General features: G+C 50.5%; 1 protein-coding gene across 1 annotated transcript in view; it reads right to left on the reverse strand.

Moving 5' to 3' along the window:
* Window positions 1–2,520: 2,520 nt before the first annotated feature.
* The window catches only part of Galnt16 (polypeptide N-acetylgalactosaminyltransferase 16), an 89,985-nt gene continuing 76,781 nt past the window's right edge, over window positions 2,521–15,724 (reverse strand). The window contains exons 12-15 of the mRNA XM_071607929.1: window positions 15,590–15,673; window positions 10,342–10,483; window positions 9,594–9,719; window positions 2,521–4,832 (exon numbers count right to left, since the gene is read on the reverse strand). Of these exons, the coding sequence (XP_071464030.1) occupies window positions 4,695–4,832; window positions 9,594–9,719; window positions 10,342–10,483; window positions 15,590–15,673 (490 nt within the window). The 3' untranslated portion in view covers window positions 2,521–4,694. The remainder of the gene's footprint in view (window positions 4,833–9,593; window positions 9,720–10,341; window positions 10,484–15,589; window positions 15,674–15,724) is intronic.

Here is a 15,724-nt window from a genome sequence, read left to right on the forward strand (position 1 = left end):
CCACCCCTCCCCACAGGAAGAAAACTGAGCCCTGGAAAAATAGTCAGTAGCTCAAGCAGCGTGTCCGTTTGGCTTCTATAACTTCCTTCCAGAATTCTTCTGTTTACAGACTGGTCTACATCACCACAGTGCTTCGTGTACAGGGTGGAAAGCTCAGGACACCCAGCAAGCTGCCTGCTGAACTGTCAGCCTGGCGAGGGTGACCAGTTGACTTTATCTGACCTTACCCAGCCCAAGGCAAAAGTCTCCTGGGATGTCATTGCGAGCTGTCCTGGAAGCATCATCTTCTGAGGGACCCCCAGGCCCCTTCTGGGGGTCCCCTAGATCCTGCCTTATCTTGTTGCTTTTACCATGTGGGATTACAGTTGCCTAATTTCTAGGTTCTAAATGAGTATTTGTCCACCTCCCTGCTCGAAATCAGCTCTTGAGGGCTGGGCCCATTTCTGTCCGGTTATATATGTGTCATCACCCCAGCAACGGCCTGGTATGGAGCAGGCATTTAGCAGGCTTGTTAATAATAGTAATAGCATGCATTTAGTAAGCATTTAGATGGGGTCAGATGCTTCCCAGTCATTAAATAAATCAGTCTTCACAAAAATCCTCTAGTGCTAGGAGTAGCCCCATTTTACAGGTCAGGAAATCAAGGATGAGAGATCAAATTATTCCAGATCACACAGCTACTGAGTTGCAGAGCAGGGATGGAACCAGATGATGGGGTCTGTAGAGTCCACACCCCTAGTCCACTCTTCCCCCCACTTCCCAAGTTAAAAGAGCAGGCGAGGGCTGTCCTCCAGATGGCTCTGGAGCCTCCGTCAACCTCTGCTGCTCAGGCAGCCTGGCCAGGAGAAAGCAGGCCTTTCCTCTGCTCATCTCCAGTTTTCTGCTACGTGCCTGGCAGTGAGGACCTCTTACCACAAGAGACACTGCCTGGGTCCCCTCCCTTCTTCTGGAGGAACACTGACTCAGACCAGCACCGGGGACAAATACCAGACACACTGAGAACATTCTCAGAATGAGCATGTGGACATTATGAACTTCAGTCTTTCCAGCTTTCCTTCCCCATTCCCTAGTGGGAGAGGACCACACCCCATCCAGTGCAGCAAAAGACCTTCCTCACAAGCCTTGGGGTGCCAGACCCCCTGGAGGACAGGGATGTTGGCTGGGTTATTTCTACCAACTGCAAACCAGGAAAGCCCTACTGAGAGGCTGGGGGAAGAGTCTTTGTGAAAACCTAAGCCCAGGGGCCAAGAGTGCAGCTCAATGGAGGAGCACTTGCCTAGTATATGTGAGGCCCTGGGTTCCATCCCCAGAACTGCAAAAACAAAACCAAACCAAAGCCAAGACCCAAAGGCCCAGAACCCAGGAACTGCTCCCTACTGGACAAGCTGGAGTTTGGGCCTGGGACAGACATCCCTCCTGCCGCCCCAGCCCTCCTGTTCTGGGAAGACTCTTAACCAGTTATTATTAATGGCCAGCCGGAGGGCTTTCATGGATTCCTCTAGAGGCTGGCTAAAGGTTGACAGCCTCCGTTTCCAGGAAGAAAAAGAGGTGGGAGGGAAAAGTGGGTCTCTGGAGAGGCAGACCGACTCAGGAGAAGCCAGCACCAGAGCCCCTCAAGGCTGGGAGCGACAATGGATGAGAGTAGAGAGCTGACCCACCCTGCCAGGAGGTGACCTAAGAGGGTGCTGGGCAACCAGCGGAACAAATAGAAGGAAGGATGGATGGAGATCGCAGCCAGGAGCTTCTGCTGTGACATGTCTCCTAAGTCCAGACCAAACTGGATGCTGTAGCCAAGTTGCACACACTGCGGCCAGCCGGAGCTTTGCTCCAGGCCCCTCGGGTCCATGGGTCAGAAGTTCTGGGGACTCCTCATCAGCAGTCCTGAGGTAAGTGGGGGCAGGGGAGGAAATGGCCAGGTCCAGGGGAGTTAGTGGTGCCTGGTCTGCCCACAGCAGTTCACATGTGCATTGAAGCAGCGTTTATTTTTACCTAGGTCGACTCAGCTTCTGATCAGACATGGTGGGGGTTTCCAATTGGTTTCCATGGAGACGTTATGCAGAACATCTGCTACCTGATCAAGCAAGCCTAGGCTGGCATGACTTTCTAGAATCATTGTACCATTTTTTACCCAGGAATAATGTCCTGCCTGAGTGACTTCTTGTGTGGTAGAGGAGGGGAAGGACAGCTCGGAGGGGCCATAGCTGGCTCCCAAGAAAGCAGAGAAGGTCTGCTAAAGTGAGCGTGGTGGTAGGGCCACTTACATTTGGAGAAGCCCTTGGCTTTCCATTTCCAAGTCCCATAGTGTCCCACAGTGAAGTAATAGAAGCCTGGGCTGAGCCGGTCCCTGGGATCGGGTCCCAGGCCTGCCCCAGGAGCAGGGCACCTGTTGGCTCTCCTGAGAGAGGCTGGCTTAGCTGCAGGAGAGGGTTAGACTGGAGCATGTTTGGTTTCACTCTGGCCCCGACTTTCCCCGAGCAGGGGAAGGGGGCGCTGCGTCAGAGAGGAAGGCACAAGCGCACATGAACATGTAAGAAGTGGTTTTATTCCAGGTGTGTGTTTCATAAAGACAATGTCCTCAAGGACAGCTAGTGGCACATGCTTTGGTCAAGAAGAGGAAAAGCAAAAACAGAGTGGGCCAAGTCCCCACCCAGGACAGCTGAGAAGTCCAGAGCCTGACTGACCATGGAAACGAGGGTGAGACCCTCTCAAAGGCTCTCTGAGCAGCAGTCCTTACATTCAAGAGCTCATGCTCCTGGTCCCCAAGGGCCACGCCTGAACATGGCCTAGGCTCTAGGGAGAGGACTCCACCCCAACCCTGGTTCTATCCTAGCCCACAGCAGGAGCTTCCTGGATGAACAGGGGATCTGAAGCCAGGCTCACAAATGGCGGTGGATGAAACTCCACATCAGAGAATGGGAGAAGTGTGGCCAAAGGACCCGCACACTGTGAGTCCAGGGGTGCACTTATACCTGCTGAGAGTGCTGGCGAGAGCCAGGAGGCAAGAGGACACTGCTGGAGAACCCTCCAGAGTGGGTGCTGGCGACCATGAACACTTGGCTTCCAACCCCAAGGGCTACGTGGAGGGAACAGGGTGATGGCAGTTTGGGTGCAGCAGGGAGGGAGGTTGGGAGAGGAGGGCTGCAGGTCAAATAGCTCCAATCCAGAGCAGAGGCCTAGACCCTTTGAGATTAGGGACCTCTTTAAGAAGCCAGGGAAATCCTCTTTTCCTGGGTCATTCTCCCCAGGAAGATGCGCACACACACACATACACACACACACATACACACACACATACACACACACACAAACACACACCATTTGGGGGACAATTTCTGGAAATTCTAGACCTTCTGAAATACATGAACTCTCTAGAGTGTGGCTCTCTTCTATGAAAGACTGGGTGCTCCTGAGGTAGGAGCTGTTTGCTTTGGGAGGGAGACCCCAGGGGTCCTGGTACCAACAGATTATACTGCCCAAGCCAGTGGTTGGGGTCAGGTGCTTGAGGGAACAACAGGAAGAATCCCAAGACAAGGCCACAGGGGAACTGGGAATTCTCCACAGCCAGCCTCCTGGCTGAGTGCAATGGCTGACCTTTCAAGGGAATCCCTCCTGTAAGTAGAAGGAACTGAGAGTGCAGTTTAGCCAGGTGACTAGCCCCTCGGGACCCAGGGGGTGTTCATACTCCGAAAGGAAGTCACATTCTTATTGGCCACCCTGACCCATGACGCAGTATTTACAGAGAAAGCAGGGTTCAAAACCACAAACGAGGGTGGGGTTGCTCAAGGGTGCATGACATCTGCCCGTTTCCCCACTGGGCCCAGGCGGGGGTACAGGGCACCAGCTGGTCATGATGGCCCAAGAGAGAGGTCTCAGCCTGACACGTGGCCAAACAGAAGTGGAGTCTGTTTAATAAGCTGCATCCCAAGTCTGCCCTTAAAGATCCCTCTGCAGCCTCCTGCTAGATCAGCATTAAGGCTGGAGGCACGTGTGCGGCTCAGGCCTGGGGACTGGTGAAGGTGGGCAGGACGGCACCTGGGAAAGAGACGTTGGTCTTTTGTAGTTTTGCTGCTCCTCCATCCATGTTCTCCTGCGAAGTCTCCGCCCTTTGCTCCCAGGATCCCATGTCTCCCACACCCAACCCCTGGGTCTGGCATTTCTCAGGGCCCCGAACTTCTCAGCTCCTTCCAGTTCTCTACCTGCCCCTACAGGTGGCCTCTCCTCTCTGTCCCTCTCTTCCCAGCCTTAAGCCTCTCTACAGGCTGCCCACTTTCTCCTCTCAGGCTGTCCCCACTAGCAGGCCCCATGTCCCCATTGGGTCCCTCTGAGGGCCTCTGTCCTTCGCACCCCCAGGCAACAGGGGGATCTTCCACACACCACTGTTTGAGCCCCATGTAGGGCCAAAGGAGAGGACAAAAGGCCAGGGACACTTGCCAAGTCCCTAGCCAGCAACAGTCTGGCACCCTGACCATCTCCTCTCCCAGGGCAAGGCCAGGGAGGCATAAAGGACACTGGGTGTGCCCCTGTGCGCCCTCCCTGGAACAAGCTTTGGAGTAATGTGTGTCATGGCAGGGTGTTTGCTGATGACTCTGGCAGAGATGTGAGGAGATGGAAACGGCCCGCTTGACACTCCCACCCCAACCCCCTTCCAGTCCCAAAGTCTCATGCAAAAGGTACAAGAGGCCCTGGGGCTACTGTCATGTGTGTGGCAGCAGCTGCCACTGCTGGGCCTGGGCGTCAGCCTGGCACTTGCTGGTCACCAACTGGGCAGGCTTCGTCTCCAGGCAGAGGCCGCTGACTGAATGCTGGATGAAAGATCCTTTTCTCCTCCATTTCTGGGAGAGAGAGAGAGAGGAGAAGGAGGGACACGAGAAAGCAATGATTAGAAATAATAATAATGTACCTTCACCTCCCTCATCCCCCCATTTAAAACAGACTGCATGTCCCTTATGTCAGTGGCTGCCCATCCTGCCAAGCTCACAGTCCTGGCAGCAGGGCTGTCCTCTGGCTGCACGGACCCTACTTAGTGCCACCTCAGCATCCAGTCCTCCCTGTTGTAGCTGCTGCCTCTTCCTCTTTCTCCCCCTCTAGACTGTGTGTGCCTTGGGAGTCAAGTCCTTAACTACTGAGCCACATCCCCAGCTGCTGTCTGGACCAGGGAGACAGTGCAGATGCCCACGGGCTGAGTCCAGCTCAGAGATGTATTTTGTTTGGACAGTACAGCGTTCATTTGAAATTTTGTTTAGTTACTACATACAAATCTGCACGTTGAGCTTCTATCTGGACATTGGGCCCAGTTTCTTAAATGGCATCAGTTGGCGGGCTGAGGACTTGCCTTCTCTCTGCTCCCAATGGGGCTTTTGTTCTCCAGTTTGTCATAGTCTCTGCCTGGTCCTCTAGGGACCTGGGCTTCCTCAGGATTCAAGTTTGTGAGTCTTGGCCTAGGTGAATTTCCTATTTCTGTGAATAAGATTTCTTCTTCCTGCAGCCTGAATTCTGACCCAGCCTATAACCATGAGGCTGATGACTGGACTCCATCTTTACAGTCATGGCACATTGAGCAGGACGACAGGGGTACTTGAGGTCCCCTATTGCACTTTTTGGTGACTTCCTCTCCCAGCTGTGATAAGCAGGGAAGAATTTTTGCTGAAGAGCATTTTAGAAAGGCCTAGATAAAGCATGGAGTGTTGTCTGGAACATGGAGAAGAGGGGGTGAGAGACCCAGATTTCAAGGATCAGGGAAGACAGAATAGTGAGACAGGTATATTTTTGGTTTCTCTCCTGTTTCCCTCCCATGCAACTATCTCTCCTCTTCTTTTTTTTTTTTTTTTTTTTTTTTTTTTTGATACTAGGGATTGAGCCCAGGGATGCTTAACTACTGAGCCACATCCCCAGCCCTTTTTTATATTTTATTTAGAGACAGGGTCTCGCTGAGTTGTTAAGTGCCTTGCCAAGTCGCTGAAGCTGGCTTTGAACTCATGATCCTCCTGCCCCAGTCTCCAAGCCACTGGGATTACAAGCATGCGCCACTGCGCCCAGCTCTCCCCTCTTCTTATATCCACCTAGTCCTTGAGAAGAGGTGGGAAGGCTCAAGACCACAGTTCTGAGGGAGTGGGTCCATGTTCTCACTGAGCAGCTAGGAGGAGAAGGATCCTCTGCACCCAGCCATGGAGCCAGAGCTAGAGCTGGAGGGGGACGTGGGGTGAGTAAGGTGAAAGGCGGGGGCTGCAGAGCCTGGGTTTCCCTTGGGAACGTGAGGCTGTGAGGGGCCAGATTGAGAGCCAACCTCTCTGGGTCTAAGTGGCCCCAGCTTCAAGCCTAAAGGTCAAAGGCTGGTGGAAGCAGCCTGTGGCCCCCTGCGGTTCACAGCATGCTATTGCTTCAGAGTCTCTGAGTTCCTCACATTCAATCACAGCAGCCAGACCTCTCTCAATGTCCATCTGGGGGCAGTGTGGCCATCCTCTCCCCAGGAGGTCTCACTGGCCATACCTCGGGGTGGCAGGGCTGTCCTCTGGCTGCACGGACCCTACTTAGTGCCACCTCAGCATCCAGACCTCCCTATTGTAGCTGCTGCCTCCTCCTCTTTCTCCCCCTCCAGACTGTGTGTGCCTTGGGAGTCAAGTCCACGCCCCTTCCATCCCCGTGGCCGGCATGATCTGTACATTCCCTGGCGCAAATTAAGCACCCAGTGCAGCTTTGTGATAAATGAATGAATCACCCAGTCATCAGGAGGGGCTCCCCAACTGGCAGGACTCTTCACTTCCCACCTGCTACCAGGTAGTTTCAGGACCTCCTGGCCACTCAATTCTGGGACTGGCCAGAGAAACAGTATCAAGTCACAGCATTTAATCTGCATAGTCTCTGTGCAGTTCCTTCCAGGGCAGGCAGAGAAGGTAGCCCCTCATTCTGTAAGTGAGGAGCCAGTCTCAGGGAGATATGAGGAGTGTGGAAGCTGGGACTGCTGACGCCATCGACGCCGTCTAATGCATAGGAGCCTGGCTGGTATCTTATAGCCATCCAACTGGCCAAAAGGGGACAAAGGAGAAAAGGCCAGATTCCAGAGGCTTTGGCAGTGGGAGAGCTGCTTATGCTGTCCTCCTGGAAGGGGTGGGGCATAGGCATCCAGAGTGCTTGGATACCTGGCAGGACTCACAGGAGCAGAATGAATGGGCCCAGGAGAATCCTCTAAGCCCTGTCGGCTGGGTCAGCACAAAGGAGAAAACAATGCCTCAGCCCCAGAGAAGTATCTGAGTGCAGGCTGCCAGACACTTATCAGGTGTGTCCTCAACAATGAGAGGGTGGGCGTGGCTCAGGCTTTCCCTTCATGGAGGTCCCGGCTCCAGGTGAAGGGCAGACTGTGCACCAGCTCTGCTGCTGGGCTGGGCAGAGGATGAGCAGCTCAGGATAGAAAGGATAAGCTGCATCCCTCAGTCAGAAAGCATTCAGAAGCCTGGCCCCGTAGGTTAGTGCGCATCTAAGATCATAGCCACTTGGGAGGCTGAGATATCACAAGTTGGAGGCCAGCCTCAGCATTTTAGTGAGGTTCTAAGCAACTTAGTGAGACCCAGTCTCAAAAATAAATAAAAAGAGCTGGCCATGTAGCTCGATGATAAACTGTCCCTGGGCTGGATTCCCAGGACCAAAAGGGGAAAAAAGTAGTTCAGCATTAGGGCTGGGGTTGGGGCTCAGTGGTTACGCGCTTGCCTAGCATGCAGGAGGCACTGGGTTCCATTCTCAGCACCACATACAAATAAATAAAATAAAGGTCCATCACCAACTAATATATATATATATATATATATATATATATATATATATATATATATATATATATATATAACTGTTTAGCAGGTCACAGAGCTGAGACCCCCACACACACACACACCCAGACTGGAGGGAGAGGACCCAGCTGCTTTTCCAGAATGGAATAGCAGACTCCCAGTCGTCCCTGACCAGCTGACCCTGGTAAGAAGAAGAGGGGTGGGTGGAGAAGCCTGCAGGCAGAAGGAGAAAGCCAGCCCTCCACCCTTGCCTGTACTCAGGTGGCCAGCCCAGGGAGCATGCCAGGAGGGTGGCGGGAAGCGCTGCAGTAGCCTCAGGTCTTGAGTCCCCTCCCCGGGGAGGAGGCAGCACCTCCAGGCAGGAAGAGAACAGCATAGTAGGGAGCTCGGCTGGCTCAAGAAACCTGGCCTCCACTTCTCCTCAGTCACTGCTATGTGCCCTGAGCAAGTGACTTCAGCACTCCAAGCTATCAGTTTCTCCCCAGTTTCTATCAGCCTCCTCTCAGGACTCAAGGAGATAGTATGGGTGAGAGTGGACCATGGGAGGCTGGTCAGGTCTCAGTTTCCCCAGTCAGCAATCAAGAAATACTTACTGGGCACCTACTATGTGCTGGCTTAAGACTATTGGCTTAGGAGTCACACTGGCCAAGGTTTAAGTCCTAGGCCTCTCAGATGTGGGATCTGACTGCCTGTAATCAGCAAGCCTTGCTTTACTACCTATCAAATGAGGCAGTACTGGAAGCACCTCACTAGATAGCTTGGAAGATCAGATGTGGTGATCTATGTAAAACTCCTAACACAGGCTGGCAGTGAGAGCTGACATCTGTGCTGTGTGGTTGTCAGGGACCAGGGATACAGTATGAACAAGACAAACTTCCTGCCCTCAGACCTGCAGGACTAACATTAACCAAATACCTAAAGAAGCATTTCCTCAAGGAACCACCATTCGACCCAGCTATCCCACTCCTTGGTTTATACTCAAAGGACTTAAAATCAGCAGATTACAGCTACCTCAGGTTTATAGCAGCTCAACTCATGATTGGAACCAACCTAGGTGCCCTTCAATAGATGAATGGACAAGAAAAACGTGGTATATATACACAATGGAATACTACTCAGCCATAAATAAGAATGAAATTATGGCATTTCCTGGTAAATGAATGGAGCCAGAGAATGTCATGCTAAGTGAAATAAGCCAATCCCAAAGAACCAAAGGCCCAAAGTTTTCTCTGATATGTGAATGCTAACTCACAATAAGGGTGAGGGAGCCAGGAGCTAGGGAAGAATAGAGTTACTTTAGGCAGAGGGGAGTGAAGGGAGGGGAGGGGTATGGGAATAGGAAGAATAGTAGAATGAATCAGACATTATAACCCTATGTGCATGAGCAATGTGATTCTATATCATGTACAACCAGAAAAATGACAAGTTACACTCCATTTATATATGATGTATCATAATGCATTCTACTGTCATGTATAATTAATTAAAACAAATAAAATATTTTTTTAAAAAAAGAAGCTTTTTGGGGGGCTGGGATTGTGGCGCAGAAGAAGAGCCCTTGCCTTGCATGCATGAGGCACTGGGTTCGATCCTCAGCACCACATAAAAATAAAATAAAGATATTGTGTCCACTATAACTAAAAAATAAATATTAAAAAAAGAAGCTTTTCCTCATAGGCAACCGGTTGACTTGGTTCCTACGGATCCTCACTCTGGAGGCGTCTCTGAGACTACAGACTTCTGCCAAGGTCTGCCACACACACTGCACATCCCCCTGGGGCTGCTGGCCATCTGTGCCCAGGAGTGGAGACTTACCTGCTTGCTTTCTCTTGAATTGCACACCTGCAGTATGACTGGGGACCCAGGAGAGGACATTAAGGTGGAGGTGGCAGCCAGACACTTCCCCTGCTGCTGGATGAGATGGTCACTGAATAGCCATGCCTGTAAGACAAGGGAAGGACAGTTCTAGATGGCCAGATGGGCAGACAGGTGATAAAGCAAATATTTTTGTGGAATATTTTTACAAATGATTGTAGAAGCTGGAAGTGGGTGTATGGGTATTTATGGTACAATTCTTGGCATTTTTCTGTATGTTTGAAATTTTTCATAATCAAATACTGAGGTGAGGAAGTTCAGCTGGAGCTGGCCAGAGAGAAACCAAGGAAATACCAAGGGACCCTGGGGATGGGGGATAGTAGGACATGGAGCCAGGCAACCAGGGAGCTGGTCCACGCTGGGGTCTCCATGACCTGCTCTGGTGTTGATGTGGATGTGACACTCATGTTCACTTGTGTGCTCAGTTCTGGGGCCTGCTGCTCATCACATAGCTGTGACCCAGGAGAGAAGGGGCCTCTCATAGCCTTTCTCCCCCTGCAAGTGTGTGGTACACAGAGGGCTGAGAAGACGCGTCAGGAGCACCATGAAGTCCCTGGGAAGGAGGGTGTGTGGAGGGTGTAGCTAGACAGGATGAGAATGGGTTCAGGGAAGTTGACCCTATTGATGGTCAATGCCCCTGGCTCCTGTCCCACTCCCAGATGTGACCCCGAGGCCCTTCCCAGCTTACCTGGGCTGGTGGGGGATTCTTGGCAGACCCTCTGCAGATCCCCATTCCAAGCAAGAAGTCGCCAGCTGTGTTCTGGCCCTGGGATTCTAAGCAATTAACCCCCTGCTTAATAATGCCAGGAAGTACTTCCTTCACCGGGACACTGAGGAAAAAGACAGCGGTCAGCCTGGTCCTCTGCCCTCCCCAGCCTACCCATGCCCTCTGGCAGAGGGCAGTGCCCAGGCACAAGGCCACTATGACCTTCAGTCCTGGCCAGCAGTGGGGGGGAGGGAGAGGGTGAGCATCAGTCCCAGTGTTTCCCAGGATTCCCTGAAGGACAGGTCTGAGAAGAGGACCCTGGCAGGAGAGAACTCAGACTGGAACACAGGACCTGGAAACAGGGAGAGGCTGGGGCCTAAACGTGGGACTAACAACCATCTCAAAATGATAAGGAAAGGGTGATTTTGAAGAGGCAAACTTAAAACACACAGATATGAAAGTGTGTTCAATCTCACTAAGGATTAAAGAAATACATAATAGATGGTCACCATTATGTTCTCCATATAGACTTATATATGCACATTCAGGCATATATATTTAATGACAATGCCCGATGTTGGCAAGAGGATGTGAGATTGACTCTTCTCATACCCCACCAGTGAGCGCATGTTGGGAGGGTAATGAGGTATTATGATTCAAAGCCCTTAAAAATGTGCACACCTCTGACCTAACAATGTCACTTCAAGGAATTTATCCTAGGGAAATAATAAAAGATGTGTTAAAAGATATTCATCTCAGAATGGTTGATGCTGAGAACACTGGAAATTCCTAGTTGTCCAACAATAGGGGCTGGGCTAAATAAATTCTGATTTATCCACAGGTTAGAAAATCCTGCAGCCATTATAAATGACTTTGTGAAAGACTACCTGGTAATCTGCAAAAAATATTCATAGCATACTGTCAAGTTAAACAAGCATATTGCAAAATATTACATTATTAAAACTTTTTAAACATTTTTTTTAGTTGTAGATAGACAACACATGCCTTTAATTAATTTATTTATTTTTATGTGGTGCTGAGGATCGAACCCAGGGCCTCACAAGTGCTAGGCAAGCGCTCTACCACTGAGCCACAACCCCAGCCCCTATTAAAACATTTTGTATGCCCAGGAAATGCTTAAACACACACACTGACACTCTTTGGGTAATGAACCTAGAAGGCTGCTGGCCCCAGCTGGTGTGGTCTTATACATCTAAGTTTAGAAGTTTCTTGGATTATGGACCCTCCAGGGGGTGATAAGAATCTGACCTTTGTCTCCTCTTATCTGTCTCCTGGTATCTTTGTCATAGAAAACATGTGCCTGGGGTGGGGATAGCCTAACATTTCCAGCATTCTTTGATGTGGACACCTTCCAGGATCTTGACCACACCAGGGCTTTCTCAGGCTGGCCAGAAGCCTATGGAACCACAGGACCTGGCTCCCAAGGGGTCCCTGGCACGTCCTCTCCCTCCCGCTGCAGCAGCAAGCCTGCCTCCAGACCCTCCTTGAGAGGCTGGGCAGCTCTAGAGCAGCCGTGGCAAACTGCTGGCCTCCAAGCAGAATCTGGCTCTTAGGAATGTTTGTCTGACCTGTTCAGGGTGGTTGTTATTTGGTTTTCATTAGTTGGCAATAATTTTTTAATTTAACATAACAGAAAAATCTGAATTTGTGCTCTCTTGAAAAAAACAGAAAGATCAAGCCTCAACACGCTCACATTCCAACATGACACTAATCCACTGTCTGTGTAGTAGCTGTCCCTGCTGGGCCGGGCCTTTGCATCCCAGTCTGCCACAGTCCTCACCATTCCCCATTCCTCATCCCACCCACCTGACTTAGTTACATCACCTGTCTGACCATCGTAAGCATCTGAGTTGGTAACCCTCGCTAGGTACAAGGGCTTGGGGGACAAGAGATCCACCCTCTCTGCCTTGTCCAGTGACAATGTGTTAGATTTCCCTCTCTCCAGAGACCAGAGGCCTGCTGAAGCCTCTGTGAGAACTGTGTGGAGGACGGGGTCTGGAAAGGCTGTGAAGGCTCCAGGGCTTGCTCCTGACCCTCCTGTGCTCTGCTTCTCCCCATGTGCTGCTGCTGAGGGAGGTGTGACGGCTCATCAGCATGTAGGGGGCGGCGGGGTGGGGCAGGAAGAGTGGCTTCCCATTCACACTAGCGAAGAAACCCTGAGCTGGACAGCAAGCTCAAGAGCAGATGCAGCTCCTGATGTCACTCTGTGGCAGTGGTCCTGGGGCAGAGGGGATGGCAGTGATCACCACCTCCCCAGCTGCCTTCCAGAGGACTGAGCTGCCGGGTTTGTTGGTGGCCCTCTTAAGTCTACACCCGATTCCCTTCTACAGATCTGCTCCAAGCAGGACTGCCATTAGACCTTAAGATGCCTTAGAAGTAAGACATCTGTCCCCACTATGTTTTCCATATAGACTTGCATATATATATATATATATATATATATATACACACACACACACTTAATGACAATGTCCAATAGAAGAAGATATTTCTTTATAGAAGTAAGATATCTGCTTCTCAAGATGCTACACTTCTATCCAAAAGAAAATTGTCATAAGGGCTGAGGTTGTGGCTCAGGGGTAGAGTGCTCGTCCAGTATGTGTGGGCCCTGGGTTCAATCCTCAGCACCACATAAAAAATAAATGAATAAAAGTATTATGTCCAACTACAACTAAAAAATATTTTAAAAAAAAGAAAATTGTCATAATACACTGGTTTGATTAGAAGAATATTTTCTGCCATCTGCTTGGAATTATAATGAGCACTCAATGTCTACTCTGTGACCAGCACTCTCACAAATGCATAGCTCAGCCGGGTACAATGGCACACATCTGTAATCACAGAGACTTGGGAGGCTGAGGCAGGAGGATCTCGAGTTCAAGGACTGCCTCAGAAACTTAGTGAGGCCCTGAGCAACTCAGTGAGACCCTGTCTCTAATAAAATATCAAAAAGGCTGTGGCTGGGGCTGTGGCTCAGTGGTAGAGTGCTTGCCTAACATGTGTGAAGCACTGGGTTCGATTTTCAGCACCGCATATAAATAAATAAATCAAGGTCCATCAACAACTGAAAAATATATATTTAAAAAATATATATTAAATATATAAAAAGGGCTGGGGATGTGGCTCAGTAGTTAAGCACCCCAAAAAATAAAAATAAAAATAAAACAAACAAATGCGAGGCTCACACAATCATTCTTGACAGTCCTGATAAAGGCAATAAATTATTGGCTGTGGCTTCCGAGGCCAACTGCAGAGGTCGGGACTGGATGGGGACGGAGCTGTGGCGGAAGTGCTGCAGGCTTAGGAGAATGAAAGCCTTCTCCTCCAGCCTCCTCAGTCTTCCTGTGACTATCTGAGCAACTTGGCCAGCTATTAGCCTCTTGGTTTTGGAGGGAAGCTGGCATTGCTGGGGCTGATACATCTCCTTTCAAACCGACAACTGATCCACTCCTGGCCTCTCCCTTGGAACTGGGGGTGAGCAACCCAGATAGCAATGAATGATAAAAGCAGCGGAGGCCCTCATGCTCCTCAGTCAACACAGCTGGTGTACTCTCCGCTCTCGACTTGGGATCCACCCAGGATCTGATAGGGCGCTGCTTCCTCGGGGGCCTTGGGGATGCCACTGTGGGTGGGTGTGAGGTGTGGAGAGGGAGGACACTTCCAGTTCTCCCACTCCCTCCCACAGGCTTCCCAGTCCTGCTCCTGGGGCTGGGGTCTGTGGGCTCCCTCCACCTGCTGTACAAACCCTGACAGGATGTAAAGAAATGTGTCACAGAAGAGACACATTCCATGTGAATGAGCATAGTCCCCTTAAAAGGAGTCACTTCAGGAAGTTGTTCACTTCTTATATTTTTATAAATTAATATTCTTTCCTACACAGCAATTGTCCAGGGAGCTGGGATTATCCAAGCCACCAACTTTCTTTCAAGGGTGCTGCTGTTGCTCAAACTGCTGGAATTTCTTGGAAATTGTCTGAAGAATCACTTTAGTCTTATTACTTTTGAGGCACGCTGTATTTGGGACCTGGGATTGTGTTATCTGGGTTAATCATCTAGCTTATTCCCTGGGTGTGGCTATGGCCTAACTGTGCCTACTTTCTAGGCATCAACTGTACCCTCCAAGGACAAAGATTTGCCTCTTTCGAGGACACTCAGGCTCTGAGAGGTGGAGTGTTCCAGAGAGCCACGGCAGCATCCTTGGGAGAGAGCTGGCAGTAGAGGGACAAGCTGTGGAGGGAAACTGTAACTTAGACATTATGGAGGCACACTGATCCTGCGATTTATTTAGTAAAAAATGGTTATCAAGCGCCTATGTTGTGACAGGCACTATTCTAGGTGCTGGAGGCAGAGCAGTGGCCCAAACAGATCCAAACCTCTGCCCTCCTGGAGTGTACAGCAAGTTGACAACAGAATTAACTGGCCAGATATGCTCTAGATGCCAATAAGGGCTATGGAGGGAAATCCAGCAGAGAATGCGAGAGGGCAGGCTGCTGCCAGTTTACAACATTCAGAGAAAATGTTCCGGAGAAGGGGACATTCGAGTCAAGAGCTGAAAAAGGTGAGAAAATGAGTCACTCAGATGAACCAAGACACCGAGAAGGATTTGGAAATAGGAAAAAGGGGGTCCCCAGCAGTCACAGCTGCAATCCTGTTGAGAGTGCACACAGGTTCCCAGGTGAGCACAACCCCAGGACAACGCCATTCACATTTTGCTACCTCATACGCTGGAAGAAACATTTGTCTACTTTTTTTCCCCACAGTCTTGGTGATCAGATTCTTGGATGCATAATATTTGTTTAAATCAACGGGATTCACTGAGCCCAGCTCCTCCTGAGAATTGTTTCTCCTTGTGCCACAGCAGCAGAGAAGCCTGCAGAGTGACCGTCAACAGCCTTCTGCTGTGGCTGTTGTATTTCCTCAGGATAAATTCCCACAAGGAGGAGGATAGGGTCAAAGGTGCCGAGAGTTTCTGCAGCCTTGACTGCATAATGCAGTGCTGGGGACAATATCCATTTTTAGATCAAAGACACAGTCTGTTAAAAATTCGGTTCCCATCTATCACACCTAATAGACAACTCCTGGCAATGCCCTATCAGTTTCGCCAGGGCCTTGTCCCAAAGATAAACACTGGCAGCCAGAAGGAGCCAGACCAGGTAGGGAGATCCCCCTGGGCAGCACAGGCCCATGTGCAAGGTGAGGGCTGCACTCACGTGAGCTCGGGGTAGACGTTCTCCAAGTACCAGCGGAAGGACTTGCAGTCCATCTTCTTCCTCTGCTCGATCCGAGTGGCCACACTGTGCGGGAGACAAGGAACCGGGCAAGGTCCCTGTGTGGGGAGGAGGCCT

This window comes from Marmota flaviventris, chromosome 2 (assembly GCF_047511675.1).
Source record: "Marmota flaviventris isolate mMarFla1 chromosome 2, mMarFla1.hap1, whole genome shotgun sequence".
NCBI classification, from domain to species: Eukaryota; Metazoa; Chordata; class Mammalia; order Rodentia; family Sciuridae; genus Marmota; species Marmota flaviventris.